The sequence below is a fragment of the Thunnus maccoyii genome, chromosome 2 (assembly GCF_910596095.1).
Source record: "Thunnus maccoyii chromosome 2, fThuMac1.1, whole genome shotgun sequence".
Taxonomy (NCBI): domain Eukaryota; kingdom Metazoa; phylum Chordata; class Actinopteri; order Scombriformes; family Scombridae; genus Thunnus; species Thunnus maccoyii.
The window spans coordinates 31,347,353-31,374,132 of record NC_056534.1 but is presented as its reverse complement, the minus strand read 5'-3'; the positions used below and the strand labels follow the sequence as shown (position 1 = coordinate 31,374,132).

General features: G+C 40.2%; 4 protein-coding genes across 4 annotated transcripts; 2 read left to right on the top strand and 2 right to left on the bottom strand.

Annotated features, from left to right (window-relative positions):
* Positions 1-347: 347 nt before the first annotated feature.
* Positions 348-3,856, top strand: pgam1b (phosphoglycerate mutase 1b). The gene is made up of 4 exons (XM_042434557.1): positions 348-732; positions 2,084-2,358; positions 2,467-2,647; positions 3,202-3,856. The coding sequence occupies exons 1-4, from the start codon at positions 594-596 to the stop codon at positions 3,366-3,368; spliced, it is 762 nt and encodes a 253-aa protein (XP_042290491.1). The 5' UTR covers positions 348-593; the 3' UTR covers positions 3,369-3,856.
* An 866-nt stretch (positions 3,857-4,722) lies between these two features.
* On the top strand, positions 4,723-9,921 carry exosc1 (exosome component 1). Its single transcript, XM_042391635.1, has 8 exons — positions 4,723-4,871; positions 5,995-6,110; positions 6,384-6,458; positions 6,582-6,670; positions 6,771-6,804; positions 6,915-6,965; positions 7,244-7,328; positions 8,638-9,921. The coding sequence occupies exons 1-8, from the start codon at positions 4,739-4,741 to the stop codon at positions 8,742-8,744; spliced, it is 690 nt and encodes a 229-aa protein (XP_042247569.1). The 5' UTR covers positions 4,723-4,738; the 3' UTR covers positions 8,745-9,921.
* Positions 9,922-9,983: 62 nt separating this feature from the next.
* On the bottom strand, positions 9,984-14,990 carry knop1 (lysine-rich nucleolar protein 1). Its single transcript, XM_042391623.1, has 7 exons — positions 14,885-14,990; positions 14,064-14,164; positions 13,674-13,742; positions 12,289-13,557; positions 12,113-12,184; positions 11,840-11,908; positions 9,984-10,989 (listed from the first exon to the last, which is right to left on the bottom strand). The coding sequence occupies exons 2-7, from the start codon at positions 14,145-14,147 to the stop codon at positions 10,684-10,686; spliced, it is 1,869 nt and encodes a 622-aa protein (XP_042247557.1). The 5' UTR covers positions 14,148-14,164; positions 14,885-14,990; the 3' UTR covers positions 9,984-10,683.
* Positions 14,991-19,024: 4,034 nt separating this feature from the next.
* On the bottom strand, positions 19,025-23,927 carry gprc5bb (G protein-coupled receptor, class C, group 5, member Bb). The gene is made up of 3 exons (XM_042394232.1): positions 22,784-23,927; positions 19,814-19,926; positions 19,025-19,709 (listed from the first exon to the last, which is right to left on the bottom strand). The coding sequence occupies exons 1-3, from the start codon at positions 23,886-23,888 to the stop codon at positions 19,665-19,667; spliced, it is 1,263 nt and encodes a 420-aa protein (XP_042250166.1). The 5' UTR covers positions 23,889-23,927; the 3' UTR covers positions 19,025-19,664.
* Positions 23,928-26,780: the final 2,853 nt, after the last annotated feature.

Here is a 26,780-nt window from a genome sequence, read left to right as displayed (position 1 = left end):
CAGCTGAAAGTATGGAGGCGTTATAAGAGTGGACTGCTGGTGCTGCTGGAGCAATCTCAGATAATAGGCCAGTAAGATGTAGGCTACTGTTTGAATACTCTAATATGGCAAACATGTAGTATACTGTGACTGGTATCTGAAGATATGTACACTAGTATTTTCCCACTGACCATGGTCATCACTCATGATGTTAGTTTGTGTAAAAGAGGCATTTTTTCCATAAGATGTACAAACGCCAGCCCGCAGGATGCACTGCTGGGTGTGTGGACGTGCCGCTGTGCGCATCATCCTGCCTCCCTCCTCCTCCGGTGCACACAGCTCGCCTTCTGATTGGTGGAAATCAGCAGGAAGAGAGGAAAAGGGCTCGCCTCGTGAGATCTGTCAAGTTCAGACAGACCAGCAAACCCAGTGGACCCAGTGCTGCATCGCACCATCTCTCCTATCTACCAAACATACCGCGCCCGCTTCTGTGTAGCCGTCTGTGGGGTTGCGGCCAAGTCAGGACCAATCTGCAGACTTTGCTGCCGCATTTGAAGAAGAGTCACTTACCCCAAAGTTTCCGGAAATACAGCGCAGAGGGCATCTGTGTGAGGATGGCTGCGTACAAGCTGGTACTGATCCGCCATGGAGAGAGCTGCTGGAACCAGGAGAACCGCTTCTGCGGATGGTTCGACGCGGACCTGAGTGAGACCGGGGAACAGGAGGCGAAGAGAGGAGGACAGGCTTTGAAAGGTATCAGATAATGTCACAGGGCCTAATCGGGCTTTCTGTCGGTCTTTGGATTAAGCCAGTGCTTATGCAACTCTGCCGGATGGGGAAACAGGTAGTCGGCCCACTGCGACACAGCAAGAGACAGCATGAGAGGAGGGATGGAAGTGACAGAAACAGTGTTTATCAGGCGAGGCTACGGTTATTCTTTTCAGTGAAACAGTTGTATTATTATTCCGCATTTCTAGAGGGAAGTGGCCTAAATGTGGCAAATGGTTTCACCAGTTTTTCAGTCTGCAATAGATCATCATGATCACCATGATGGTTCCGCACACCAGTACAGCCAGACAGTCTGGTGCTGTTGTAACATCTTTATTTTATGTTTTTCTAACCTTTTTTGATGAATAATATTGTATGTATTGTGTAGTGATTTTTTTCATGATGATATCTGCTGTTAAATTCCCATGATGATTTTACTGGGATGTTGGCACATGTTCAGATTTAAGGCCCCTACAGTAATCTCAGTTACTCAGATTCAGCCAAAAGTTTCGATGCTCTGATTTTTAGATAAGCAGACAGACTTTTACTTATTTATTGTCAAATTCAGTTAAAATAATTTCAATAAAACAGTGAAGGCATATATATGGATTTTACTTTTGACACAAGACTATGTGCAACTTTACTAAAAGTACCCTCTTACCAGATACTCAACTACCAACACTGCATGCTTTTTAAATGTGATTGCTATGACAAAGGTAAATGTATATGTATATATGTGCCTTCATACAACAGAAAACGAAGATAATCAAAAGGAGGATCACGATATAAACCGTATAGAGTCTTTTATTTCACATGTTTCCTTTCCCTTAAACACTTTCTATCCTTGTGGAGAACAGCTCATCAACAATACTTTTTCATGATCACGGTCACATTTTTCATAAGCAGACTCATAATTTTTAGTGGGAGGTTTAGTGAAAAAAGCAAAATATGACAAAAAAAACACAAAGAAAAGACGCCTGAATTATCAATATGGGTTACTGCTATTTGCAAAGTGATTTTTTTTTTCACCTACTTATTGTGTCGGATGTGTCCACCACATTATTTGATTTTATTGGCACACACACTCCTGTTGGTTGTCTGTGACCCAAAAAAGTCATCTGCAGGCACATTCTGCAGAGCTGACAGTCTGCCACTGTCACGTGGCCAACACAGCCACTGACTAAGCAAAACCAAATGTGTAAATGTCAGTAAAGGAGCAATAAACAATGCAGATTATTGTCTTTGGGTCTATGATAAAAATACATTTGTATGCAGCTGTCTACTAACATATTATTGAGTGATGTATATTTCATGTCCTGTCTCTTATTCGCCCCAGACGCTGGCTATGAATTCGATATTTGTTACACCTCTGTCCTGAAGAGGGCCATCCGCACCCTGTGGCATGTTCTGGATGGCATCGACCAGATGTGGCTGCCCGTCCACCGGACCTGGCGCCTCAATGAGCGCCACTACGGTGGCCTGACCGGGCTGAACAAGGCTGAAACAGCAGCTAAACATGGAGAGGCCCAGGTCAAGATCTGGAGACGCTCTTTTGACACCCCACCCCCACCCATGGATGAGGGGCATGACTTCTATCAGACCATAAGCAAGGTGACCCCTCAGGAAAACCACGAACTATTGTCTGTTTATCTGTTACATACGCTGTACAGCTGTACACTGTAACACAATTGACAACATTACATTTCTCATTTGTGGTAGGACCGGCGTTATGCCGACCTGACAGAGGATCAGCTTCCAACCTGTGAGAGCCTCAAGGACACCATTGCCAGGGCACTGCCTTTCTGGAACGAAGAGATTGTTCCACAGATCAAAGAGGGAAAGAGGGTGCTGATTGCCGCCCATGGCAACAGTCTCCGTGGCATCGTCAAGCATCTTGAGGGTAAGAGACAGAGTAGGGACTTAAGAAGAGCTTCGGAACGTTTACATTTATTGACAACTTCACTGTTACGCAACACTGAATCAGTGAATAATCTCATTAACCAAACAATACTTCAGGGTTATTAAACAAAACAGCCTGAATTAATTTCAGTTGCTTAATTAATTTTTACAAAACTCAATCTAAGCTTCAACTGGGGCAGAGTGAATTATTTCAATTTATTTGATTCAAGAACAATGCATTATGAATAAGTGTAAAAGTGAAAATATTATCCATACCAACTTAAACCTAATCCATACTAACAAAGGTAAAATGCTTATCTTGTTTTTTATTGACTAACTCAATTTAAAGATGAGGCCCCAACGCTGTGCATGCAGCCTTCTCAGAAATCTTAACCATGACCATGAAATCTTTGCCACCATATCCAGCTAGCAGCAACTGTTGCTGAGTCACTACTTGAAGTGAAGCTTGCCATAGTCTGCATCAGTCGATGAGATGCATTTAAGGCACCCATGCAAATAGGTTATAAGCTCTGCATGTCTGTTATCGTTTCCCAGGTATGTCAGAGGAGGCCATCATGGAGCTGAACCTGCCCACAGGCATCCCCATTGTGTACGAGCTGGACAAAAACCTGAAGCCTTTAGGACCCATGCAGTTCCTGGGAGACGAGGAGACCGTAAAGAAGGCCATGGCAGCTGTGGCTGCTCAGGGCAAGGCCAAGTAATAGACTCCTCTAGAGTACAGATCAATCATGTGCTGTTCAGTTATCAAGTTAAAGCAAAGTCATTTACTGTTAGTGTCATCACAGACTTGCACACACTCACACACACATTGTGCACTTTATTTTATTAAGATGCAGCTACCACACAAATATACAATCTAGTGTTTGATTTGATTGGTCTATATTTTGTGACATACCAAGGTATTGAAACATAGATTTCATTATTAGACAATGGATATCAACTGTAATATGATTTATGCACTGACCAAATTGCAAATTAGGGACCAGCGAATAGGTGCAAACTTACTGACTTTGCAGATTCACCCCAAGTATTCCAATTTACAATCTGTGTAGTTCAAACTGAGTGGGAACAGAATAACCTAGGAAGTAACACTGGGCAAGTTGATATGCTCTACACTGCTGAATTTTGTTTGCTGTGGTGTTGTGAGAAAAAGAATAAATGTTGTGAGCCATTATGTGATGAAATCTGTCATCAGTGTCTGATATCTTTCTTTCAGTATAAGTGTCCATCATTCAAGCAAGTAGCCTAATAAGAAATATTGTACTCATTCTGTAGCTGCTCCCGTACTATTACATTTTTTCCTGCTTGGAATTTAGTGCATATACAGATGCTTACATATACAAATAAACAAAGGAGACAAAAATGAAATAGCTGAATTACATTTACAGTTAACAAATGAAGGAGAGCTCTGCAAGGGTTTACATGAGACTAAATCTGTTTGTCCATTACTACCCATGAATGTTCTGCCAGTAAGCCTGTGCATGTTTGAGTGGATGTTTCAGATCAAATCTGCACATGTGAAATTATGAATTTGTTTAAATTATACCAATATATTTTTACATGATCTGTTCGTGTTTATGGTGATCAAATCAGAATGCAACATGGAAATTACATGTCACTGAATGCTAATGAAAACAACTGGCAAATTTCAGTAGATTATAAAAATGACTTAGCATTAATTGGCAAATAATCAGTATTTGGTCAGCAGAATTGTCTAAAATCTGCATCAGTGTCTTCTTAATTGGTTTATAATAATAATAATCTTTTGAGCACTTCTCAAAATCCATCTTACAAAGTGCTTCACAAAGGCAGCAATATATAACAGACAAATCATAAAATCATTGGGTTTAAAAAAAAAACATAAAATAAATTTAGTGTAAGATAAACGAGCCAATTTAAAAGAAATAAACAGAAATAGAAGAAAAATTTACTATTAATTTAATATCGGTACTTTGCAATAATAAGAAATTACTATTTGTTCATAAACAACCCGCTACATGGGTCAGAATATGTGTCCTGTGTTGCTATGACGCATCAGCATGTGGTTTATGGTCCATGTGCCTCAACAAACATGGCGGACCGAGCTGGATGTCCTCCTTCTCCTAACCGACCAATCAGAATTAACCCGAGCCTTTCGTCACAGCCAATCGACGAACGGTCTACTCTTCTCGAAAACATGTCGCCCATGAAGCTGTGTGTTCCAGGTGAGTCCCGTAAATATGTCTTTAATTTAACTCAGCGTGCAGCTACATTACACTTCACATCGTTCAGCAGTTTCTTGCTCATGTTAGATTTTGTAGACGTCGCTGTTTGGAGTGAAAATGTAGTCAGACAATGTGAAATCCTGTTAATTATCACCTGCTGCCATGCGTGGGGTTGGCTTTGCCTCGTAGCATAGCTAACGTTGCTTATTAAATCGTGGCTGCTAAAAGTAACTCGTATCAGGTGAACGTAAGTGGGAGTTGTACGTTTCAGTGGCCGTGTGTCCCCCTGTTTTACGTTAAAACAAGCGTGTAGTCGTGCAGGGCTGAAAGTTGTTGACATTTACTTTCTACGGCAGGTTTTCCTCTGCAGCCCTGCCCATCGCCTCAGGCAGGACTTCAGCATTCCTTCTTGCACTTGTTGTGACTCACCCATGGCTTTTAATGTGCGTTTGCCAGTCGTAAATGTCAAAAAATGTTTCACACTTTCAAAATTTGTTTTTGAGGTGTGATGGTGGTTTATCTTTGTGTTAAAGTAGCATGTAAACATAATTACATGGCAGGAGGAACCTGGCGTGGTGTCAGCCCTTTAAAGATCATGCAGGATTGACATTTCATGTCATGTTAATACCTAGGTTAATACCAAGGTTTAAGGGCTTACAGTGACTCTAGAGAAGTTATTCTAGAGCAACAATTCTACTTATATGAAGGGCATTTTAGTACAAAGAACACACAGATGTCATATTAGTTAAAACAAGACAAGACTGCTTCTGGATGAGTTTCACTTTCATTCCTAATGTCCAAGGGTGGTCTTCTACAGTTTCTAAAGCTGTGTACAGTTCTTGGTTAAAAAAAACAACAACCCAGGAATACTTTACAGACTTTATACCAGAAAATTGTTTTGCCAAGGTGGTAGTCCACACAGATCCTAACCTATCTTGTCTCATGATCAATCAAATTAGCAGATAACAGTCTAAATGATAAGGCTAGCTCATTATAGCTCTGCTATAAAACACTTTATGAATTTCTGACATTTAATATGTACAACTTTCTCTGGTATTTCAACACCCTCCTCCTCTAATGTTTCTTTCACTGACACTTCCTCTGTCTTTCTCTTCTTGCTCAGGTGACAAACTATGCAGTGTAGAAGACTGTATTCCCGGCACAGGAGTGTACATGCGGCACGGCTACATATACTCCTCATTAGCAGGCTATGTGCTTAGGAAGAACGAGGGAGAGGAGGTGAGGAATGTGGAGGGTGCGGAGATAATGTGGGAGAGAGGTGGGGAAAGCTGCAAAAGCATTTAGACATGGAAGAGTGCCAAAGTGATGGTATTGCACAATGTTTGTGAATATGAAATAATAAGTCTGTTCAGTGCCTCTGATGAGATATGAACCATATTTTGTGTGACAGGTCTTCAGGCTGTGCTTTAAAAAATGGAATCAAAAGAAAGTAACAGGTTTTGTGTGAGCTTTGTGTGCAAATAATGTGTTTTGATTTTTGTCTTTTTTTAGTTACCAGTAATCTCAGTGGTGAGGGAAACAGAAGCACAACTACTACCAGATGTAGGAGCAATAGTCACCTGTAAGGTATGAAAGCGGATCAATTTTTTCTACCATCGGGTGATCTGTTAACTGATCTTACACTCTACACAGTTTAGATATATATCCGTTTATCAAAAAGGTGGTCTGCCTTGTTCTTTGACTGGACAGGTGACCAGCATCAACCCCAGATTCGCCAAGGTCCACATCCTTTATGTAGGCTCCACACCGCTCAAGGACCGCTTCAGAGGCACCATCAGGTAACACCAATAACTAACTCCATACTGAATTAATGTTCTATGGTCATGTTAACTCAGTGTCTTTGCTAAAACTGAGCTCACTCTCTCTGTGTCTTTCTAGAAAAGAAGACGTGCGAGCGACAGAGAAAGACAAGGTGCGTTTGAATTCTCGTATTCACTCAGATCATCAGCAGCTCTCTCTGCAGCTCTTACTTGCTGAAACTGAGATGACATGCTTAGTGTAAAGCTTTTGTTATTGTTACAGGTGGAGACCTACAAAAGTTTCAGACCTGGTGACATCGTCCTGGCGAAAGTGGTATCCTTCACCTGCCCCGGGTCAAAGACAAATACCTTTTTCTGTAGTGTAACATTAGTCGGCCATGACAGCCACCATACTGCATTTTTTCAGCCTCCTTCATTCCTAAACTTAGACTTAAACAAAATCAACCTCCAAAGAAGTTATTTGTGGTTATTATTTCTTGTAGTGTGTTGGTATTCTTACATTAGGTGTGAGGATTGTAATGCATGACAGTTGTACATTTTTGGTTTTTTGAATTTACTTTTGTGTTGCTAACCCTTGACCTGAGATGTCAGATTTCTCTCGGTGATGTGCAGTCTAACTACCTGTTGACTACGGCAGAGAATGAACTGGGAGTGGTGGTGGCACACAGTGAAGCAGGTAACTGTCAGCTCTCAGTCAAACGAGACTTTTGCTTCTGTTAGATCAAAACTTTTATCTAAATCTATCAAGTAGGATTCCAGCACAAATCTGCATAAATGAAAATCTGTTTCAACACAAGGTGGTGCAAGTGTAACTGTTCAGACATCAGATATTTTTAGAGTAACAGCAGTAGTCATGAAGCTGTAGCATTATATGGTTTGTCAGATTTTTAAAACTGTGCCAGTCTAGTTGTCTCCCCCATTAATCAACTGAATCAAAATGCACTTACAGCTATTCTGACGAGCAGCTAAATTAATCTCATCTTAAAGGTGACCTGTGGAGTTTTCTTATGAAACGATATTTCTGTTTACATTCAGTGTTTCCACCAAAACTCATTGTGTTTATCCTCGAGGCCTAAAAAAATCATATTGAATACATTTCCTTCCAATTTTCTTGGACGTTTGAAACCTGCAGTGTTTACGTCAATGGTTTCTTCTTCTCTGTCGTTGTTGGTGCGTTCCATTGCTGTGTTTCTGTGCCACCTGTAAAAACATTGCTCCGTAGTGCTACTAGTGGCCTCACACAGGCCACTCCACAGGGTATCTTTAACCCATAAGAACCCGGACCCTTTTCTCCTTAAAGGAAAATTATGGGGAATATAAAACAGACCAAATGGAACACAAGGAACACATTTCTGAATTCTACCTTCAGTGTCAAAGATCTGTAATGTAACATATATGTCATAACGATATTTCCATAACTTGTTTTATATCAATTTGTTCAAGAAATGTGGTCAGAACAAGTTAAATGTAATACAGGAAGTCTTATTAAAGCATCAGAATTGTTAAATGGGTTGAAACCTACCTTTAGTAACAAAAAACAAATTTTTTTTTAAATAAGCTAGTTCTGTCATATTTGCTGACCAGGCACACTGCCATTTTGGAAGTGATGTCACGGGTACACAGATTCACACATTGTCACATGACTGCACCAGGATGTTCAATAGATGTCACTTAGGGACTTCATGAGTTACAATCAAGGATAAAGCTGTATGAGGAATTTTCCAGAACATTGAAAGGGTTGGTGACACCTGTGTCACCATGGGTTCTTATGGATTAACCTCCCATTATAGCAGAGCCACATTTCTCTGAACCTGACCAAAAGGCTTCAGGAAGGAAGACTAAGAGTCTGATTTTGAACATAACACCACATATACCGTATTTTTGCATGTAATGTTTTGTAATTTTTTAGTTTCCAATAACTCTTAAGGTTATTGTAATACCTCTTGTTTTTCTACATAACATCACATCTCTACTACATTTCCCAGGTGCCCAGATGATTCCCATCAGCTGGTGTGAGATGCAGTGTCCTCGAACACATTCCAAAGAATTCCGCAAAGTGGCGCGAGTGCAGCCGGAGTATCTACAGGCATGAGAGTCCTGAAACGTTTTTTCTCCCACAAGGAACACACAGCTTCCCCTCCCTCCTTCACTTACTGTCGTCATGCAGCCTCCCGACTCTGTTTCAGATGTATTACGAGAGACTGGACGACACGCATATCGTTGGCTACTTCCTGGCTTCATGTCATTCTTAAGTGTATAAGTAGCTTTCCATCTGCACATTTTGTCATCATACGATTATGCCAGCTTGAAAACACTGATGCAGCATCAGACCAAACTGCAAAATTGTCAGGACGCATCATAAACAACGCAGCGACTGTTGTTAAGACATGTTTATGGAAATCTGAAAGCATTTGCCAGCGGTGTGGGTTTTTTAAAGTTGCCTATAAATTGCCTGATGGCAGCCTGATGAGAACTGTAAACAGAAGAAATGACTCAGTTTACTCAGGATGTTACACCGCAGCTGACAATCTCCAGATTTCTAGATGATCACTATGTTGAGAAGCTAAAAGCATCAGAATTTTGCACCTAGTAAAGAAAGGTGTCTTTCATAGATGCAGGATGCTCTCAGTTTTGCTAATAAGAATTATGACATCATCAGGTCGCTCAGGTGATTTTAGCGTTTGGTCAAGACTGCATCTTGTGTAAAGAGAAAAACGAACACTCTGCATTTTGTAACCAGAGAAATCATTGCAAAGGGCAGTGGTTATATGTGTTCTGAAGTAAGGAGGATTTGACCAAAATGATGCATAGTGCACATTGCACTTCGGATTGCATGATGTCATGTAGGTGGCTGACTTGTTTTTTTATACCTTGTCCATAAAAGTGACAAAAACAGTTTAGTTGAAAGACACTTTAATCTTCCGAGGCTCCTTTCAAGCTTTTCCAGTTTCAAGTGAACTGATGGACAAATGTTGTCCACAGCCTAGTTTTTAAAGGAAAATGAATGTGATTAAGAGAGCTTTATGTTCAGAAACAGCTACTGAGCACAGAATATTGAAGTACGACATGTGATAGTCATATATTTCTTTTTTGTTTTCTAGCACATTATCAATGTGAAACAATAGTGAGCCTACAATAAACAAGCAGAAATGCTTTCATGTTATCATTCTTTGAAGCAAAGCGTACTTGGACTTCCTTCTTCCTTATTCTTTCCTCACTTTACAGCAGAGGTCATGTGCAAGAATGAAATAAAACGACTATCAAAACCATCAACATGTTTCCTCCTTTTGTCCAGACTGATGCAAGTAATGAAACTTAAGGTGAGGAATGGTGATTTGTAACTAAAACTTTTATTCGGTATTTGACACATACACACCTCCACTTAAAGTATCTATTTAACTGGCAGGAAAAATCTGTGGTTCAATGGCTGTGCTGTGACTGAACATCAGACTCACTTTGCTCCTCAAACACAAAGACGCAGCAAGCTTTTTTTTTTTTCTCTCCACACCTTAATGAACACTCTTACTCTAATTCCTCTTGTGAAAAATATTCTAATGTGCAGTCGAGATACGGGTCAAATCAGCATGGTATGTAACACTGCACACGATGCTTGTAGTCACTTGTTACCATCATGAGAATGAATATAAACAATGAACTCGCTCAAAATGTTTTTGTCTGCAACACTTTAACAGAATAAAACTGAAATGAGGAAAACAACACTGTCAGGCCATTACAATGTTAACACATGAACTCCTATGATAAACTGATTCTCATAAAAACAGTCTGGTTCATTAACAGTCTGTTAAACAATATGTTTCATTTACAGTATGTACAAAGGGCATTTTGTGTTGTGTTCATTGTCTGATATTTATTTACATACAGGTCTTCATAGTAATCTGTAAGAGGTTGATTCTTCAGTGGAACTGAGCAAACATGACAGCGCGCAACTCTGCAGCTAAAACACGTTACACATAAAAAATAAAAACCATACACACACACACATCTGTTCAAGATGACCACACACACTTTGATCAATCGTCAAAGCGGACTGATCGACATGCATTGATGTCGATGGCGAACTTCTTATTGGACGGTGCAGTGAAACCGAGTCCCGCCCCCCTGTTATTGAAGTCCATTCTGCGCGACTGGGCGCGTTCAAACTCTCCCAAAAGCTTTTGCTGTAACTGCTGCTGTCCATCTTTCCCCATTGCCATATTTGCTCCTCCGGTGCTCGTCGCAGCCGGCTGGAAACTCTTTTTGAAGCCGCCCATCAACCTGAGGAACTTCTGCTGCTGTTCAGAGCTTTCAAACTGGGCCGTGCTCCACTGGCCGAAACCCTGAAGAACAGAGATTTTGTGGACAAATGTCAGTAACTAAGAGCATTAAAGTGGATTCAGACACGTAGGTCTCAGTTTATCTGATCAGCCTGTGAAAACAGAAAAAGTCTGAGAAAATATTCCTGATGAGATCATCATTATCTCAGCTCAGGCTTGTAGACTGTATATTTATAACTGAAAGCCTACATTACAAACTGCCAGTGTGGACTTTAAATGACACAAGCATTTATCAGGAAGGGAGGGTCTGGTGTAAGATGCTATTAAGTTGCATTATGGAAAATGTAATGTATGGAAAATGCATTCTTACCCAGCTCTCCCATTTCCCGCAATTTCAGTGCAATACTAAAACACTTAGGTAACCCTTTAAAAGGTGACATATCATGCATTTCCAGGTCTATATTTAAATACTGGGCCTCTGCTAGAATATTTTTGCATAATTTACAGTTTAAAAAAAACTCCTTATTTATCTTATACTGGACCCTTAAGCAGCCCTTCAGTTCAGCCTCCATCTGAAACAGGTGGATTTAGCTCCCGTCTCTTTAAGCCCACTCTGTTCTGATTGGTTAGTTTCCAGAAGCTGCCACTCTACAGACTTCTGATGGTTCTAGAGGCTACGTAAACAAACAGTAGTAGTAGGATTTCACTTCTTTTTCTTGTTCTTTACTCGAAATGGAAATCACTCAAATACATCCATTCAAGTTCGAATCCAATCCGAAATATGCATCATACATCATAACAGTATAAAAATAACAGAAATTCACAAAAAGCATGATATGTCCCTGTAAATGCAAAAAGCCAAAGATAGATTCCACTGTTATATTTTCTTTCCAGGACAGGGGTTGATACTGACCGAAGGTTTAGCTGGTTTTTGAGGTTGAGAAGCTTTGTCAATCTCCTTTTGTAAAGCCTGTCTTCTCTCCTGTGCCAAACCACAACAATACACTTCATTAAGCATCATTGCATAAAACAACTTACTTAATCGACACCACTCTCATGTCTGTTCATTAAATATGAAACTGACAGCCAGGAGACGTTTAGCTTAAGCAGATTAAAGAAACAAGATGATTTTAAAATGTATTTATGATGACTCATGAGGTGAAATATCAGTGAGAGACGTGTTTACCTGGTTGATGGTCGTCTCATCAGTGTTTCCAGTCTTCTCTGACAGGAAGACCACATCCACTTGGGGCGACTCCTGAAACACAAAGAAACCCGATAAAAGTTTTACTAACCGTGCTACAAATTAAAAAAAACAAAATCCAAGCTCAGTGTCATTAAGCTCTGACATCACACACTCACATGTTGGTCTTCCACCTCTTCTTTGATCTTCTTCTTCTTCTTCTTTTTTGCGCCGGTTTCAAAACACACATCCTCTACCTGCGTTTCCTCCTGAGGTGAGCTCTTCTTCCTTTTGTTTTTCTTGCTTGTGTCACCGGCCGCCGTCACAAGAGTTTCACTGATCTGTCCCTCCTCCTCAACTTCTTCACATTTGAGAATTAATGGTTCTTCTCCGTTTAAGTCAGCCTTTTTCCTCTTCTTCTTCTTCTTCTTTGGCTCTGTCTCCTCTTCTCCGCTGACCTCCACAGCATTTTTTCTCTTCTCTTTTTTTCCTTTTTTCTTTGACTTCCCTTCCTCTATGATAACCTCACTCTTTGTGGATTTGTCTTTTCTCTTGTCTCTCTCTTCCATTTCCTCCTTAATTGCAGCTTCAGGCTTATCTTTGTCTGATGCTGATCTTTTCTTCTTTTTGTTGTCTTTGATTTCCTGTGTTTCTACTTCACTTTCATCTTCTTTAGTTGCAGCTTTATGTTCGGTTTTGACTTCTTTCTTTTTCTTCTTTTTCACTTTCACCTCCTCAACCTCATCCACGTCTCCCTCTGGTGTTTCTAACTTCACTCCGTTCTCAGCTACTTTAGTTTTCTTTTTCGTTACATTTATTTCAACTTCTTCAGCAGTTTTGTTTTTCTTCTTTTTCCTTTCTTTAATGTGCTCCTCAGTCTCCTCTGTGCTCGCAACTACCATCTTATTTTTTTCTTTCTTTACCTTCTTTGGCACATTCTCCTCCTCTTCCTCTATTTTTATATTTTCTGGTTGAATTTGTGAAGCCTTATTCTGTACTTTTTTATCCTTCTTCTGACTCTTTTCCTCACCGTTTTCTTGTACCGAGTCCTGTCCATTCTCATTCTCAGCCAGCTTTTTCTTTTTTGTCTTCTTTTTGCTGACCACTCCGTCATTTCCATCCATGACATCAGAACCATTGGCATCATTTAAAGAGTCAGTGATTACTTTCTCCTTCTTCTTTTTCTTCTTCTTCTTTTCCTGTTCACCACCTCCATCCCAAGACTCCTCTTCGTTAACCACTGCCTCAACTCTTTTGCCTTTCTTCTTTTCTTTTTTCACTTCTGCTAAGCTCCCGTCATCAACAGTGCAGTTTTTGTTTTTAGCTAGAGAGGCTTGTCGTGTCTTTTGTTTCTTCTCTTTCTTTACAGGATTCTCATTCTTCTCATCCTCCATCTTCATTTTCACTTTTCCTTCTGACCGCTCCACAGCAACAGACCTCTGGCTTTTCTGGTGAGAGAAATACAATTACTAGAAGTTAATCGCTTTCCCTGAGATGAAATTACAGAACCGGGAATGTAGAATATATGTGCATGACTGTGACTAACAGAGCAGTAAATACTAACCAGCGTTTTGGCTGACTGCTTGGGCTGGGACTCCTGATCAATCTCTCTTTGCAGGGCCAGTCGCTTCGCCTGCAGGAAGAGAGCAGAATCAAATCAAAACATATGAAAATGATGCAAACCCGCTTGATGCAGTAACACCAATTACTCTTTTATTTAAGAAGTTGTACATTCGTGTAATTCTCTGGCTTTGTGCGTCTACTTGTATTATGTTTAAAGTTTAGTACATTGTCACACCATACAACCTGTATGCACCAGGATGTTACGTTTTTCCCAAATCTAATGTGTCAATCCTCGACAATTAATCTCTCTTGCAACATGAATGGGTTAACGCAAATTATTCCATTTCAAATCATGATTAAAAGTGGGATATTTGATGTTGCGTGTCAGTACCTGATCAATGGTAATCTCACTGGATTTAGGTGCAGACTTTTCAGAAACAAAGATCACTTCCTCATCTGAATCCGTCTGAAACATGAAATGAACAGAGTGCTCTGCAGATGCAAATGAACATGCTAACCAATTATTTTGATTATCAATTAACCATTTAAATAACCTTTCAAGCAGAAAAGCCAAACATTCCCCTCATTCCAGCTTCTCAACTGTACTGATGTGTTGCTTGTCTTTGTCTTGTCTGATGATAGATCTAATTATGTTGGGGCTTTGGACTGTTTAGAAAAAAACAAGCAAATACTGTAGGTGACTTCACCTCACCTCATGCTTTGGTAAATTGTGATTGCCATTATTTACTATTTTCTGACCTTAAAAGATAGAATGATTAGCGTCAATCGATAATTGAGAACGTAATCAGCAAAATAATCTATAAGGAAAATAACCATGAGTTGCAGCTCTAATGCTTTCAGCCCCGCTGTTGATAAGTGAGCCAACTTAACAGATTGACATTAAACAACAGCCTCCAGCTACATCTGGGCTTTTCATAACATGCATGCTTCAACTTCATCTTCAACGGCATATGTAACAAATTCAGAACCACAGCAAGATAAAAAAAAACCTTGCAGGCAGAGTGAGCTGAGTTTATTCATAGGACCACTCTTGGTATGAACCATGCTACAGCTAACTTAGCTTACAGCAGCTACATGACAGCTAAAGGTTAAACCGCTGCAGAAACAAACTAATCGGTCAGCCTGTGCGACTATTATATTATAGTTGCATAGTGTATAATAAAATATTAATTTTACGAGCGGCTTACTTACTTTTTACTCTCTGATAATTCACGTGGATGTGCGTTTACTTTCTTAACCTGGAAGTAGTTTGTCTCGTTCCGGTTAGCAACGAGCCAGGCGTCCCTAACAACCAATGCTATATTCACTTGCTAATCGGATGGTCCCATTTCCCGAGTTGGGAAGTGGGTAATGTGGAAACAACATTGACGCTACAAAGAAGATGTATTCTTTTTATTGTTCAGAGTGTTTATTCAACACACTGATATCTATTTCCAGTTTTTGCGTGACAACGAAGAGCAAAGGAAACGGATCAACTTTTTTTTTAACTAATCTAGCTCAATCTACGTGGTCAGCAACTAACGGTTACAACCTAATACCATATTACAAAATACATGCGAGCAAAAAATTTATATGCAGTACATAAATTAATAAAAAGGTTTTTTTAACCATCATCCATACTTTAGTTTTGTCCGCCATGTTTCTGCGTATATTGTGTACATTCATGTGGTGTCAGAATAATCGAAAAGTTCCTGACTGGGGAAATTTACGTGAGCGCACCCTTAAATCAGAGCAACATCTGAGAAAGTCGGCGACAATATTGGCACACAAATGCCACAAATTTGACGTCATATATGCACAAACATGGCGGACGAAAGTAAATGGTTGATAGCAAGAAACTTTTTACTAATTCGCATATTTCATAGCAATATTTTAGTGGTTTCAGGGAATGTACTGGTTCAGCAACAAGTCTGGGACAAAATAATCTAATAATTATTACATAAAAATCTTTGTAGTGTCCGTGTTGTTTCCACTTTACGACTTAAAAGCTGATAAACACACTGAAGTTGGAAAAACGACTTTCCAACTCGGGAAATGGGACCATCTGAGGAGCACGTGAATGCAGAAAATGACATCAACTTTCGACAAGTCGTGTAGCAAAATTTTCACCAACTTTCCCGAATTAGGGGGGCGCTCATGAATTTTGCCGGTTGGGAACTATTTTTTTCCGATTATTCTGACACGACATGAATGGTACATATGTCATTGGTCTTATTTTGATTTTGTTTGGTTTTAACTATTAAAGAATATTAAATCATTTAAATGTTTTTGTCATAATCGTGTCATAAGTTAATGTCAGACCAGGATTGACTTCCAAACTAGTTGTGATGTCACAAATCCTGCTTGTAGGCCCATCCCTAAAAATCTATTTTCAGTAAGTACAGAGAAACTTTCCATTTTCAACAGATGAATGTGAAAACAGTCTTCTAGTGTCAAACTGCACGTACATCATTCTGCACAGTGATGCTCAAACAGTCAACTCTAGGAACAAGAAGAAAAACAGGTTTTTGACTGGAGGATGACTTTAAATAACTGAAAACAACAGAAAATCAACAGGATAAAAGGTTACACAAACAGGAAAGTCAAACCAGGTGTTAAATTAAGTATATCTTAAACCCTGGTTAATTTTGCTACCTGGGGCCTCTTGCAGCAAACTGCAGTGTCCAGTTGTCAGTATGCTTCAACTGAAGTAACTCACGGATCATCACAGCATCTGAAACCCCCTCCCCAACAGCTTTACACCTTTAGGGCTGTCCAACAAGTTCTGTAAGTTTCTAAAACCAACAATCTGACAAACATGTCCACATCACTCAATGATTGGCCGGGTGTGTGGAGGTAAGAATGTAGGCAGGGTTTGGACTAATCTCTCAAACTTTCTTTTTACACACCTATTTCTGTCACTTCTGATATGTAGTGTACAAATCAGAGAAACACCATAAATGCCTTCAAGAGGGGGCTGAAAGTATGCACCACTGGACAACTATTGTGTCTCGCCCTTCAAGTGTTGCCGTTCTGAACAACACTTTTACCTTTGTACATGGTTGGACAGCATGTCACACAAACTACTTTCAAGCACACACAGGCCTCATTCTTTGCCTCAGTACTAAAGGAAATCATTCGCAGCCTCAAACTACAGCTTCCTAGGGCTGCAGTCCCAATCTCCACCTACAGCTTCGAACAGGCCATGAATTTAAGGGTCCATAGCTTATATAAAGCAAAGGCTACTTTTAAAACACTCCCACATGCAGTGAGAAATTTTAGAACAGCTGCTCCCTTGCCTTTTGTGATGACTAGAGCTGAATGCATGGATGAGATCATAAACTGGCTCATGATTCAACACATCACACAGAGATGAGACCTCATGCATGTCTTCACTTAGCTCCTCAATAATCCATAAACTTGCTTTGCTGTGATGACCGGCAATAATGAAATATGACAAGTGTAAAACACGTTCTTTTTATGGTAGGAGCAATACTCAAACTAATTTTGTGAAATATTGTCTACACTTAAAAATGCATTTTTTAACACAGTGTATTCACTCAGGTCCTCAGAGTTTTCATATGATGAAATGACCCTTTAAGGAGAGAGGAGGTGAATGATTGGAGCGTTTGTTTTATATGTGGACCTGTTTTAAGAATAATCTTTACAGAAAGCACACATTTATCAGTTTTTATAGTGGCCGCTGGAAACCTCTTTTGTGTTGTAACATAGTTCCTTCGTTGTATATGACTTGCAGCATTTCTGCATTTGCAGGGGGTTTCAAATTATATTTATTTGCTACTTCTGTGTTGTCAAAGTGGTGAAAATATATTTTCTTCATTCACTTGTTTTTTTTCTATCTGCTTGCATTTTTTTTTTTTTTTTTGCAATGCATTGAGCTCTCTAGGCCATCGTACATATTCCCCCTGCTGAAGGTGTAGATTATGTATCCTCTGTCTCTATAAAGTGACACATCCCTACAGTAAAGTGGCTTCACTGGTGTGCCAAAAAGGACAAGAGGCTGAAGAAAAATCAGTTCACAACCAGACAATATTTAACAGAAAAAGTGCACTGATGTATTAGTCACTTTGTGCAAATCACATTACAGACATTCATGTTACGCTGCCATAAAACAGTGACAGTGCTATCATCAGAGGAGCATCGTAAAAGGAAAATACCAGTGCATTTTCACATTTGGATTATTTACTTGAGTAAAACTCTGTTATATAAGGTTATTACATAAAAATCTTGCAATCATATTTTTATTATACAATATTAGAGCACACACCTGTACACAAAAGCAAAGTTGATGACAATTTAGTTAATTAGTTAGATAGCAAGAAGAAATGGTCACAGCATGAACATGTTCACAGCTCTTTGAATTGTATTTTACTTGGATAAATTGTTCCTGGTTGAATTCAGTGTTGCCGCTGATGCATTTGAACAGCCACTGCCAACTACACATCAATCTAGACTTGGAGCCAAACTTTGTAATGTCATTAGTGTAAACAGTATGCATGGGTTTGATTCACAGTGATGGATGGCTGAATGCTTTCTCCATATTCGATGGAATTTAAAATTTAAAGGGATCCTGAATGTCAGAATACAAGGCTATGTTGCCATACATCTTCAACAAAGTGTACAGTATTTAATGATCATAGCCTTATTGAGTCCAAATTTGGAGAACAAAAGTGAAAACTGGATGACAAAACAGTCTATTTAGTAGCTGTTTTGGAGCTTTCAGTCATATCACATGCTCTTCCTCAGCACACACAGTTTTCCTAAATTATAGATGTTAAAAATACCATTTTTCTGAGCACTTTAATGACCTCTCATCCATGTGGCTTAAAAGTGGTGAGATTGTTTTGTCAGCTGATATTTCCACTCAACAATAAAACCGGTCATTTTCTTCAATGTGTATATCAAAATTCTAGAAAACACTGAAAATACATTAAGCTTGACAAAATACATTACCTTTTAACTTTTACATGCATCTGAAATGATCATAGATCTCAAATATCACAATGCCCAGACATGATTAGCGCTGATAAAGTGCAAAATCACAACCTCCAACAATAAATACCCTATACTGCACCGTATTGCAGTATTAAATGGCTTTTTATGATATGCTTAAAAACTAGTCACCCGTGAGTTGTAGACTCCTCGTTCACTTTTTAAATAATCTGATACAGTAATCCATCAGCAAGCCTGGACAAGCTCTGTTAAATGTAACATGGATATTATCCAGTAGCACTGTTAATGGATAGATGTGGTGAGAAAAACACTGAGGGGTATTTTTCATCTTCCCAGCTGAACAGGCAATTTACATAAACATCCTCAAGGTTTTTATCTGAGTTGGAGCTTGAAACCAACCAGAAAGAGAAGGACAGTGAGGTTTTATGAAGCGAATAAACATCAGAAGGTAACAGCAGTGGTTTAGAGCTGCTCAGACAGACAAAGTGTTTTCTTTCCTACATTCAAATCCTGCTTTAATCTTTACTCTCTTATGGTCCAACAGCAGCTATTTCAGTTACTTTCCTTCAGTATCACAATGGACAGTGGTTTTTGATCTTCATAGGCTATGTATATATACCTCATATCTAACAACATTAGTGCTCCTTGAACACTTCTTCTCAGCATATTCACATATTACACACAACACTATATGCTGATCTGAGCTGATCAAAGTAATGCACTGTATCCTAAACTGTGGAAGCTGCTTCACTCTCACCTCCATCTCTTGTCGTTTCATGTTCAGTCTGGTCATAAAGAGGCAAATGAGACAATCTCAGCAAAAATACTATTGCGGTTTGTATTTAAAATTCATACATGTATGCAGAAACACAAATACATTAAACTTATTTTGCTCCCACCAATCCATCCAGTGTGATATGTTATGTCTTTGATATCTCTTTCTCCTTCTTAGGCAAAAGGAAATTCTTCTATCACACATGTGACACCGGTGTATATCCTCCTCAAGTTTTGTCCCACTTTACCATAATCGTCGTCCAGTGTAGTTAACTGGGGCTGTGGGCATCTACAAGAGAGAGACAAACAAGTAGCAAATAACTATAATAGTCTAGTTATTTAGTGATTGAGAGAGAGTGAAATACACAGAGTGTGTATTTCCGCCATACTTACTGTGCCACCATTCATGACTAGAGCCATTTCAGTTGGTTGGTAGACGTGACCTCTGAAGGCAATGCCAGGACGCATACTCCCATGGCTGCTGTGGTATGTTCCACTTCGGAGAGCTGACAGACCAAGCAAAGTAAATCACACACAATAGTTACAGTTGTCAGTCACACAAACAAGTGTTACATCTTCTGTATTATATTTGCTCCAATTAACTATATAACTTTTCCTTAAAAGCAGCCACTGGATGCTATTACAGGATAACAAGACATTGAATTTCCCTTTGTTTCCTAATAATTAATCCTATTATTTTTTGTCAGTTGATTTAAAAACATAATTATTAGACGCCCTGACCAAAGACATATGAAAATAGGAGCAGGAAGCAGGTAACAGCATGTCTCTTGGTGAGATATGGAGTGTTTATTCCTTGTTTTACTTTTGCAATAAAGCAAGTGAATTGAAGTTAGCTAACAGCCACTATAAGCTATAAACGGTCACACCAGTCGGCTGACACTGCAAATATTCTGAGTGTAAAGATTAAACCAGGGTGTGTTTTATTTCTTATTAATTGACTTTGATTTGCCAGAAGACACAACATTATATATATAATATTCATCAAAAAAACAGAAACAGTCAGAGTTAAGGTTTTGAAAACATCTTTAGGTATAAGTTAATAGATGTTTAACTCTCAAAAACTCACTTGCTATTAAGCAACATAAGCAAGCAACCTGCCAACAGTCTTTTGATTCAAATATTCCTACATCCTGATTTGTGCACAGGAATATGTGACACCAACAAAACTGTTAGAAAATTGTGTGTTCATGTAGGATGCTATCACTTATAGCAGGTCATAATAGGCATTGGGCCTTTTTTGTTTTTGTTTTTGTCAACCTGGGTCTTATTTCTGGCCATTTTTCCTATAATAACACATCATTCACAAGCTCTACTGCAGAGACTTCAGTTTAAAACACTGCCAACACAACACTGCCCATTAGCACAAAAGTCTTAATCTCATCCTTTCAACCACAAAGTAAATCCTTCCTCTGTTTATCCTAATTCCTCGTGGTTTAGCCTTTTGTCAGTGTATTTGGCTTCAAATATGGAGAACAATCACATTAAAATGACTCATACATCTCGCATCTCCCTGTAGAGAATTCTGTTGGATAATCAAGTGTTTCAAGGGGTTTGATTGGATTTTGGATTGTGTACAGTAGCTAAAAGTGAGCCACACTTTGCTGTAAACAAACCTACATGGCACTCATGTATGGTAGTCATACACCAGATATTGATCTGGAGTGCAATGGATGATTTCAAAGGAGATTCCAGATGAAAATTTCATATAAATATTTCATGTAATTTTGGTTAAACTGAAGTTTTTATTTTATTTATTCAATTTTTCTCTCAGGGACAATGCATATTAACAAACATTACTGTAAAAATGCCAGAATGAGCCAAGAGGCTAGTTTTCATCCGTAGTCCCTGGCCAGGTGTGAAGTTGGCAGCCTAAAGTCAGCCTAAAATCAAGAAACAAGTTTAAAACAATAATCATGATGTAAGGCAGGTTACAGTAACAGCAGAACACAGAACTGGGCAGCAATAAAAGCCGAGCAAATTATGGTTCAACAAAGCAACAACAAACAATTACAGAACAGCTTAAATTACAGAACAGCTTTGCAAAAACAGACATAAGCAAGGACAGATATGAGCGACAGGATAACAGTAGCAGCAATGTAAGTCAAGCAACAGGGCTGTTAAGAGGGTTGCCAGATTTAAAAATTGGTGTTGCTGGTGTTACGATAGTCGTCTTCTAAGCACTCAGGAAGACTCCCTGGGAGAAGGACCAGTTTAATATTTTTGTGAGGGGAGAGACTAATGATGTCTTTAGATCTTTAAGCATGGCAGTATCCATATCATACACATCCTTTGCTTTTGATTTTTTAAGAGAATTGATTATTCTTTGCATATCTGCCTCAAGAATATCTCTTATGTGAAAGGGTAGTCCTGCAATGTCCAGTGACAGGGAGAGTGGCTGCAAAGCTGCAGCCTCTGATGGAGTAGTATTTGTTTGACTCACAGAGAAACTCTGTGCAATGGTGGCCACTGAATCAATAAAATAATGGTTGAGAGCTTCAGAAATTTCGACTGGGTCCCTTGAAAGGTTTCCATTGATTTCAAGTTCCATTTGCCTTCCTACTCTGTGATCTTGTCCTGTCAGTATCTTAATCTGCTCCCAGATTAATTTAGCATTACCACGTCACCAATTATGTTCAGGAAAAAGTCAGCTTTAGCCTTTGTTAGCCCCTGTACTACTTTGTTCCTTATCGTAGTGAATCAGTTTGTGATTATGTAGCTTAGCTTTAGGAGCTGTTTTCAGGTCAAAATCTCGTTCTTTCATCAGTTTTAATATGTTCAACTTGTGACATAGCAGGCTGGCAGAAATATGGCTGTAACATACAGAATGTAGGGATGGACAGTGGTGAAGTGGATGATGCTGCAGGGGTGATTTGGGATTTGTGTGGATACATATTATAAACACTTATTTCTCATTAAGAAAACATTGTAAATTACATGAATTCAAGCTGACCTGAGCCAAATTCATGACAGCCATTTAAAAATGTCAGAGACCATAGAGGTTACTTTTGTTGTCCACTCTTTTTTTCATTCCTAAGCATGACATTGAATACAGAAATCACAAAGTCATCCACCATTTTTGAAAAGGATCAAGGCAATGTCCATTTTTGTTGTCAGTTGCCTAGCAACAGTACCCTCATGACTTACTGAAAAACACTTAAATGCCAAGCTTGTTTTTTGCTTGAACTCCCATGTAAGAAAGTATGACCTCACAAGTTCCATTTCAAACTAGAACTTGACCCAGGTTGGTTTTTAATAAAATAAAAAACAGGTTCTTTTTATACAAACACGAACATGCACAGTGACACACACACACACACACACAAACACGTTACATAAGCTTACTTGCACTGTGCTCCTCCAGAGCAAAGGCCTGGTTTTCTGGGAAGGGCCGGTGAGAGTGTGCAGGGAGCTCATCTCCGAAATGTGGAGGAGGGGACGTCTGACTGGTGTCAAAGAAATCTTGCGTGTTGGATTGTGGAGGTTTACGGAGACACAGGTGCGCCTCTGGAATAGCGTGGAACAGCAGCAGAATCCAGCCCTGAATGACCAGGGCCACCGCTAGCGCAGGCTCGTCCAACACCTTTACATCCTTCTTTCCTCCTCCTCCCAATCTTTCCCCTTTCCCTTTAACCCTCAGTGCCTGGCTGCCGTAAAGATAAAACCCCAGCCAGGCCACCCATAGCAATGCTGATGCCAGACAGGACAGGAAGAGCCAGACAGCGTTACACTTCCATCTCCGTTTTTCACTCTCTTCTTCTCTATCTTCCTCACCCGCTCCCTCTGCCCCGAACTCTCCTCCACAGAGCACCACCCCCAGGGAAAGCCCCATGGCTATGAGAAGTAGCCCCAGGGTGTAGCTGCATGTCAGAGCAAAGTCTAAAGGTGGATATTCGCAGGCTGGGTGACCTTCCCTAACGACTGTCAGCAGGACCCATTCGGCAGAAATGATCCCCTGAACCAAGGCCAAGGCCAGACCCAGCGCTGCCAGGGAGCTGCCCGATGGGCTCGACTTGCCAGCCACCAGCCTCCTGAGCCTCACCCCCTGGACTAGCAAGCTGGAGAAGCAGAGGGCAAAGAGGGGCCCCCAAAAGGCCCTGCGGACCACACAGAGTGCCTGGTTCTTCCCCACCAGGAAGGCCAGAGAGATGGTGAAAAGCCCGAGGAGTGTGCCCAGGAGCAGGAGCAGAGGCCCCAGGCCGGAGCGCCTGGCGGGGTCAGAAATGGAGCGAAGTTTGACCAGCAGGAGCACAGAGAGGACCACAGAGGTGAGGCCGCCACTACAGGCCACTGCCTCCAGAACAACACCCCAAACCGACTCCAGGTCACACAGCACTCTGTACGGAGGTTCCACATTCTCACTGCACCCTCGAGGAGGAGGAGAAGGGTGGGATGAGCCATAGCCAGTCAGCGATAGGAAGCAGATGATGATAAAAGGGCTGACAGCCATCTTAGAGACACAGAGACAGAAAGGATGTGGTTATGAAGAGAAACAGAGAAAGGGTTAAAGGAGAGAAAGAGAGGGAGAAAGGTACACAGATAAACAAGAGGAGGAAGGTAAGAAAGAAATATGTAGAGATACATTTCATTAGTTTATACAGTACAGTACAGGATCTTCATGATTCACAGTGGTAGAAAAAACAGCAGTAAGTACATAATATCCAATAAAGCTGTTATATACCAGAGATTAATATGTTTCTCTCTCTGTCAGACACACAAACACACACTCACACACTCTCAGCACAGAAAAGAACTGCTTTTAGCACTGGGCAATGGTTTCCATGGGAACGGGAAGCAGCGTGGGCTGACTACATTGCATACTGGGCTTTGAGAAGTCGAGTTTCTGTACCCAAAGCACAGAGACATGCACATGTGCACGCACACACTCACACACAATGTTTGTGCTTACTTGTGAGGACCCTCAACACAACACACTCTTTAATGTAAACCTGATAGTCTTAACTAACTCTCAAGCCTCAACCAGGCCAAAATATCCTCACTTCTAAACAATGCCCTCACTCTCAAGGTCTGAAACTCAAATTGGTCCAAACAACACACACATACACACAAATACACACACACACATGCATATAAAATACCAGAGCATTAAAATAAATCTTCAATCACAATCATTTCTAACTCACCTCAGATAAATTCTTAACCTGAATTCTTGATTATTGATAAAGAAGGGGCATCATAATTTTCCATTCATCATTTTCGGCATCACTTCAACTAATGAAAGTGTTCTTGTAATCCCAGTTAATAAAATCCTTGAGGCAGCAGAAGCCAAACGGTTTCCATTTTGTCTTTGAAAATGTCTCTGCGAACACAGCTCCCACTGTTTTAAAGTGCAAAATAACACTTTGTTAGACCGATAATGTCTTGCTGCTACAATGACACGTCCAGCTGCTCCAAGAAAAATCCTCAATTATGATGCATGCCTTGATACTTCACACACCCACATGGTCAAATATATCTGTCTCTTTATCACTCTTCTCCCTCTCTCTCTCTCTCACTGTCTCTGCCTCTCTCTCGCTCCCTCTGTCCTCCTCTTTCTATTCATTCTGTCTGCATGTCTGTGTTTCTCTCTCCCTGCTTCACACTGAATCTGCGGAGGTGTCAACAGAGATGCAATCCCAGCTTTACTTCTGTGCACCCACACACAGGGAGTATGAATCGCTCATGCACCTGTCTAACCAGGAAGAAAATAGGAAATAAGTACAGTGTATGAGCATAGCAAATCACAGCCAATCCAGTATTAGTCACTTGTTTGCACATCTCTGTGTTATTTCCAGCCTTCAAGCTTCCATGTCCTCCTCATACCACTTATGCAATGCTTCCTCACACCCAGAGCTGTAGGAGATGTAGATTCATCTATGACTCCTGTGGTGTAAACCAGATTGGACCAAAACAATTAGAAATCTCTTCAGCAGTACGATGTCCGTGGACAGTCGGCATGTGTTGCAGAGTGAGGATGGGATTTGGATTGGGAGGGGCAGATGGTCAATCTAAACACAGGTGAGCCCTGCAGCCACGTGGCCATCCTAGTAGGGAATGTTACGTAATACCCTTGAAGGCATGATTCAGCCAAGTCTCCCTTTAGAGTGGAGTAATCTCCTCCCCAGGAGGTGGCTTCAAGTGGGGTTAGAGAGGGACACAACATGAAGAAAACCATGACAAGGAACAGCCATTGTGTTAGCTAATCGAGTCAGTTTGGATCAGCGTGTGAGGGATTGATGCTGACAGACACTAGAGAGCTCAGTGACAGATAGAGGTCAAACACAGGAGGAGCCAAAGCTGGTTTTGTGGTACGCAAATAAACTCACAGACACATAGACAGATGTAAGTAAGGGAAAGCACACCTGCACCCTGCTGTGTCAGTCAAGACAGTCTAATCCAGAAAGTGAGTCCTTGCTAGCATGCAAGCAGCAGGAGTCACTACTTTGATGATAACAGAAGAATCAAGTGATGAATGAGTTTTTCACACAGAGTTCAGTCGCATGTGTATCTGTGGAGGAAGGAAGCTAAATCCCATTATAGTTCTCCAATATCCAGGGGACAGAGTGTTCTAGGAAGCCAAGACTGACTCTATTGTTTCATTAACTAAGATTTAGCAAAATGCAAAAAGACATAGGCACTTCTGATCATAGGTCTATTGCCTACATGTGCCACCATCCATCCCAATTATCCACCACTGACAACAAGACAGTTTGCAGCCATGCTAGTAGATCTGTAAAGCTGTACTTTGGCTTCACAGAGGGGCTTTGACCTCAGTGTGAATGTCAGTATGCTAACATGATGATGGTATTATTCAGCTGGTATTATGTTTATTGTGCTCACCCCCTTAGTTTAGCATGCTAATATTTGATAATTAGCAGTAAACACAAAGTTCAGTCAAGGCAGATGATTTTGTCATTAGTTTTGCAGGTAATTTATTTAGTCATGAAGCAAAGTATTGCACAAATTAAATTTTTGATCTGATGATGGCAAATGATCCTGAAGGGAACATGAATATTTCTACCAAATTCATGGCGATATATCATATAATCGTGGAGACATTTCAGTCAAAACCACAAATGTCAACCTTATGATGGCGCTAGAGGAAAAGTCAGGGGATCACCAAAGTCAGCAGGGTTCATCCTCAGGGCTTTGTGGATGCTTGAAGCAAATTTAAGAGCAATCCATCCAATAGTTGTTGAGATATGTCTGGACATAAGTTGTGGTGTGTCCCACAGACATTGCCATCCTTGGAGCCACACTGGTAGTGTGGCTAAATATCTCAGATGGGGTTCCCTGACTCTGAGGTTTTTGAATATCACAGTCTCTGAAAAAAAAAAACAAC